General features: G+C 35.9%; 1 protein-coding gene across 1 annotated transcript; it reads left to right on the top strand.

Annotated features, from left to right (window-relative positions):
- Positions 1–4,172: 4,172 nt before the first annotated feature.
- Positions 4,173–5,655, top strand: LOC107786648 (trans-resveratrol di-O-methyltransferase-like). The gene is made up of 2 exons (XM_016608165.2): positions 4,173–4,952; positions 5,305–5,655. Exons 1-2 carry the CDS (start codon positions 4,173–4,175, stop codon positions 5,605–5,607), a joined length of 1,083 nt encoding a protein of 360 aa, XP_016463651.1. The 3' UTR covers positions 5,608–5,655.
- Positions 5,656–6,249: the final 594 nt, after the last annotated feature.

Genomic DNA, 6,249 nt, shown 5'->3' with positions numbered 1-6,249 from the left:
ATCGCTAAGATGACAAAAACCATCTTAATGCTCATCTTAAGTGTGACGAACTTTCAGATTTGGCATCAAGCAAAAGTTTTCCTTCAAGAAAACGTTTTTACTACTAATTGTTGTGCCATCTAAGTGATGAAAAATGCTTGTTTATGCACTTAGAAATTATTTTAAGCACAAGTATAAAATAAATAATTAAAAGCAACTACATATGTGGACCACAAGCTTCCATCATAGACATTCTCAGCAAGAATGAAAGAGCCCATTGTATCATGGTATTTAAATGGGTCCGCCTGCATAGAATAAAAAATTAACTGTAATTTTGTTTACGTTAGAAGCTGTCAACCAAAATATTGGGAGAAAATAATTTTACCTAATTATATTACGAATCTGTTATAATTTGTTAAATCGGTGATCCGCACATAGACTGTTTCATGTATTTGCTTGTTGGGATTAAGATCAAAGATGGCAATAGTTCGCAACCTACTCCAAGTAAATTTGACACCACATATGTTTAAACTGAAAATGCCCAACAAAGTAGACTAACTCAACTATAAGAAATCCAATAATAACGGCAAATCATTCTACCAAAAAAAGACCTCGATGACTGAATTTCCGACTAATGACCCGTTTGGCCGTAAATTTTGCCATAATAAACTTGGATTTTATTTGGCAAATACATATTTGGCCATAAAATTTGCCTATATTTTGGTAAAATCTCAAATTCTAGATCTCAAATTCCAAAATCAGCTTAATAGCTGGTTTTGGGCCAAATCCCTAATAATACACATGTTTTTCCAAAATAAATTTGGGACATATGTTTTGAAAATGTATGTCCAAATACATTTTCATATTCAAACCAAATTTCACCCAAATCAAAATTTTCAAAAAAAATTTGAAAATTTATGGCGAAAAGTTAAAAAATTAGGAAGAAAGGGACATGTAAAGTCATGATCTTTCCGCTGATTTTCTCGGGACTAGACATCCTATTGTCCTTGGCTTGGTGACTGAGATGACAGGGGATTGCCAGCGGTAACCCGTGAAATTCGCCTTCTAGTTGGGGAAGAGTTGAGTTATATCTCACAGGGCAAACAAAAGAGAGTTATTGAGGAAGGAATGCCCCTTCACTCCTGGGCTATGAAGCAACGTTTAGAATCTCAAGTAAAAGACGCAACGATTATTTTTCAATATTGTTAGTTTGACTTGAGTCAATGTTTTGAGTAAACGACTTCGGAATCGAGATTTGACGGTCCAATAAGTTCGTATGATAATTTTAGACTTGGGCGTGTATTCGGATCGGATTTCGGATAAATCGGGAGCATTAGCTTAATGTTGAAATTGGCGCATTGCAGGTTCTTAAGTTCTTTAAGTTTGGTTTAGAGTAGGTTTTGGTGTTATCGATGCTCGTTCGGGATTCCGAGCCTGAGAATAGTTCTGTATGGTAATTTAAGACTTGCACACAAAATTTGATGTCATTCTGAGTAGTTTAAGCATGATTCAGCGCGTTCGGAGCAAGTTGAAAACTTGAAGTTCATAATTGGATTCAATTTGGTTTTGGGTGCGATTCTTAGTTTTGATGTTGTTTTACGTGTTTCGAGAGTTTGAGTAGGTCCGTATTATGATTATGGACTTGTTGGTGCATCTAGACGGGGGCCCGGGTGGCTCAGGTGAGTTTCGGACCGCCCGGAGCTAAGTCAAAAATTCTGTCATTGCTAGTTCTGATTTCCTTCTTCGCGATCGCGTGGGTGGGACTGCCTCCACGGAGGAGGAAAATGGGGACTGGGAATCTGTGCTACGAGTTCGCGACGACCAGTCCGTGCTCGTGAAGGTCTGGGACCTGTGGCCTTTGTGTGAGTGGGCCCGCGTTCTCGTAGAGGTGGCTGGAGCTAGGTGGCCGATGTTGGTCTTCGCATTCGCGAAGAAGCCCTTGCGTTCGTATAGAGCAAGCCAGGAAAGCCTCCACATTCGCGAAGCTCGGGTTGCACTCGCAATAGTCAATTTTTCTGGGGCCTGGCCTGTTTGCCTTCGAGCGAGGCCTCTTCCGCGATCGCGAAGAAGGGACGCCTGGGCAGTGTCTTTTAAAATGATGAGACATAGGCTTTTTGGTTCACCTAGCACTTTGAGGTAAGTAATCTACACAATATGAGTTTAATACATGTATTTTGGTATATTCTTAACATATAAATTGTAGAAATTATGGGCTTAGTTGAAAACCTAGATTTTGATAATAATGGGATTAAACCACGAAGATGATTATGGAATTGGGTAGAAATTATATATTTGAGTTCGTGAGGTTATGGATAACATTTATCTTCGAAAGTTTTCGGAATCCGGGCATGTGGGACAGGGGGTAAATTTTAGGAATCTTCCAATTTGGGTTGGGTAATTACTCTAATAGCTAAATTATGAACTTGTGCGTGTATATTGATTAATTTATTTAATATTTGGCTAGCTTCAGATTGTTCGGCACAAAGTTGAGGCTTTAGAGTAAAATTGCGGGCCAGAAAGTGAGCTTTGGGACGAAGTAAGTCTCTTGCCTAACCTTGTAAGAGGGAATTCACCACATAGGAGTTTTAAATTACTATTTGCTTCTAATTGTGGGTGCTACGTACGCACGAGGTGACGAGAGTTCATGCGTAGATACAAATCATGCTTATGTCTGGGTAGTTTTAGGACTCTATCATGAAAATTGTTTGTACCCTACTTATTAATTTAAGTGCTTAAATTATATTGAGACTTGATAAAGGATTTGTAAAGACCGAACTTCATTTACTTTAAGTTTTGGTGAGTTTCTTGATCGTTGATCGAAATTGGTCTATTGTATATATTAGTCTTGTGATAACCGTTAAATCGAATATTCGTAGAGTATTCTCTTCTTGTGGAGCGGGCCAAACGCCTCGCCAATATAATAGATGCATTTATGGTTCGTGCCGGTCGACCCTCGGCAGTGTACACATTATTCTGGATCGGTTCGTACGACCTCAAGCATAAATAGTGCGTGGTAATGCTCGGAGTACGATTACGCTTGATATTATGTAGATGACTTGAGAAATTATTATTTACTTGATGGCCCGTAATTGTTGAAGTTAGTATGTGTCAGTGGAGATTTTAAATTGACTGTTAGTTAAAGGATCACTTATTTACTGTTTGTTATTTCATGCCTATTTAGAATTTCCGTAGTTTACTTATTGGCCCATAGTAAGTGTCGATGTCGACCGCTCGTCACTACTTCTTCGAGGTTAGACTGTATACTTACTGGGTACATGTTGTTTATGTACTCACGCTACACTTCTACACTAATTGTGCAGGATTTGAGGCAGGTGCATCTGGCAGTCATTCAGGCGCGCACCCCTGTAACCCTGAGGCATAGTGGTGAGTTGGTCTCCGAGTCCGTTCTTTAGCACCCGCAATATCTCTTTTGTATTTACATTTATGTCTATCTTATTTCAGACAATAGTATAGGTGTTTTGTATATTCTACTAGTTGCTCATACAGTTGTGACACTGGGTTTTGGGAACATGCTAGTAAACACTTTATGATTTTGAGTATTTATTTCACTATATTTACTCTCTCCTTAGTTTATGCTTTACCTTACTATAATTTCTCACTATTTATTTACTTATTAAATAAAAATCAATTATTTTTAAATTATTAAAAAGAACAAGTACATGACTAGTTTACCGTTGGCTCCTAGCGACAACGTTGGGTGCCATCGCAGCCTATAGGAGAAATTGGGTCGTGACGAAATGACAGGGGAAAAGAGCATATAATAAAGGTGGGATTTTGTTTTATTGATTATCTGGATGTGGCATATACAAATTTAATATATTGTTTATTAATCTTCTTAACTTATTCATTTAAAATTAGGAAGATTAGATTTAATAATAAATGTCTTTCAATTTTCTGACTGAAATTTTTTGGTAAATGTGAATGGAACCAAGACAACTAATGTCAAATCTATTACATATTTGGAAGAAAAATCATTAGATATAAATGACTCTCCAATAGATGAATTCAAAGACATTGATATATCACAATATTTACCATATCTAAATAAGTCAAAGTTTGTAGTGAATCTCCTCATTTTTCTAAAATATGGTATTTCATTTATAACAGGTCCTCTAATTTTTGTTATAAATATAGATTTCATAAACACAATACTACACATCTCAAAAACAAACATGGCATTGTCTAATAATATTGGAGATGAAACTAGAGAAATCCTTGCTGCTCAGGCACACATAGCAAACCATGTATTCAATTACCTAAATTCCATGTCACTCAAATGTGCAATTCAGCTTGAAATTCCAGATATTATTCACAACCATGGCAAACCAATGACCCTTTCCAATTTAGTGAATGCCCTCCCAATTAACAAAGCCAAAGGTCAGGATTGTATTTACCGTCTCATGCGTATTCTAATCCATTCAGGTTTCTTTATCCAAACCAAAATTAATGAAACTGAAGAAGAAGAGGGTTATTTACTTACTCCAAATTCACGTCTTCTCCTTAAAAATGAGCCTTTGAGTTTAGTCCCATTTGTGTTAGCACAATTAGATCCAATTTTAATGGATCCATTTCAGAGTCTAAGCAAATGGTTACAAAATGATGACTCTACTCCATTTGCAACTGCTCATGGGAAACCATTGTTTGAATATGCAGGGGAAGAACCTAGGCTTAATTATTTATTTAATGAAGCTATGGCTAGTGATGCCCGATTGATGATAAGTGTGGTGATTAAAACTGGTAGTGGAATTTTTGATGGGTTGAAATCATTGGTAGATGTTGGAGGTGGCATTGGTACTGTGGCTAAAGCAATTTCTAATGCATTTCCTGAGGTGAAATGCACTGTTTTTGATTTGCCACATGTTGTTGAAGGCTTGGAAGGGAGCAAGAACTTGAGTTATGTGGGAGGAGACATGTTTAAATCCGTTCCTTCTGCAGATGCAATTTTATTGAAGGTAAATTACTACTCTCAACATACTTTTTTTCTAGAGTCGTAGACGGGTTGAGTCAAAATATGTCAAATCAATAAATTATTAATGATTTAATCAAATTAGAATTTATTTGAGTTAAAATGAGTTGGGTCAGAACAAGTCAAATAACGAGTCATGATTCAACCTACCTAACATGAGTCATGACATACTTTTCTTTTCTTTTATTCTACTTATTCAAAATAGTAATTGTAATACATACACTCTTTCTTTTATTTTATTTAGGGATTAATTTCATGTATAGTCACTAAACTTTTGTAACTATAACCATAAATGTACATGTACTAACATTGATTTATGTTTGGTGAATGATAAGTAGTGGATATTACATGATTGGAGCGACGAAGACTGCGTTAAAATATTGAAGAAATGTAAAGAAGCAATTCCAAGTAAGGAGAATCGAGGAAAGGTGATCATCATTGACATTGTGGTTGATAGCCAAAAAGGAGATAACAAATCATTTGAAACTCAACTTTTCTCAGATATTCTTATGATGGTTCATGTTTCTGGGAAAGAAAGGAATCGAGAAGAATGGGCAAAACTCTTTTGTGATGCTGGTTTTAGTGACTACAAGATTAATCCTATACTGGGATTAAGGTCTGTTATTGAGGTTTATCCTTAATATAATCTTGTAATAGTTAATTCAAATACAAATAGACTTGCTTGATGAGGTGGGTGAAGCATTTTGAACTTTTAAATAAGGTAATATATACCATTGATATGAAATTTGTTCTTTTTTATATGGTCACAAAGGAGCATGTGTTATAGTTCATTAAAATTATATTTCAGAGAGAGACTCGTCATATTATTTGTCAAACAAGCCCAGAACCATAAATTTTTAATGCAACATTCAAATAAGTCTACAATACAATAAACTTTTTCAGCTGGCTTATGATTACAACTCTTATAATGAATATTGTTGGTATCTGGGCTTGAACTGGACCGCAAACAGAAGAGGCGCAAACTATTTATAATCCAGTTCTTCGTCGATGGAGTCTGAGCAAACAAAATGAAAAAAGAAAAGAAGTTTGAAATGGAGTTCGAAAGCTTAAGAAAGAAATTGCAGAAAGGTACAAATGGGAAGGATAAGAGAAAGGAGTGCGCTAATCTATAAAGTTGGGATTAGCATAGATGATGTGGCATGCCTCTAAAGCCAGCAAATTTATTTTTCTTTTATCTCCTTTTTTTGGCATTTTACTCTCATTTTTTCCTACATTTACGTTATTCTTTTAAGAAGTCTAGTTACCATTAGTTAACAGTTCTG

Source organism: Nicotiana tabacum, chromosome 6, assembly GCF_000715075.1.
Source record: "Nicotiana tabacum cultivar K326 chromosome 6, ASM71507v2, whole genome shotgun sequence".
NCBI classification, from domain to species: Eukaryota; Viridiplantae; Streptophyta; class Magnoliopsida; order Solanales; family Solanaceae; genus Nicotiana; species Nicotiana tabacum.
This window is presented reverse-complemented; position numbering and strand designations above follow the sequence as displayed.

What these genes read in the sequence shown, in the direction of transcription:
- LOC107786648 (XM_016608165.2), top strand. Translation starts at nt 4,173, where the DNA reads ATGGCATTGTCTAATAATATTGGAGATGAAACTAGAGAAATCCTTGCT. An exon ending in CAGATGCAATTTTATTGAAG is followed by an intron (nt 4,953 to 5,304) that starts GTAAATTACTAC and finishes AATGATAAGTAG; the next exon opens with TGGATATTACATGATTGGAG.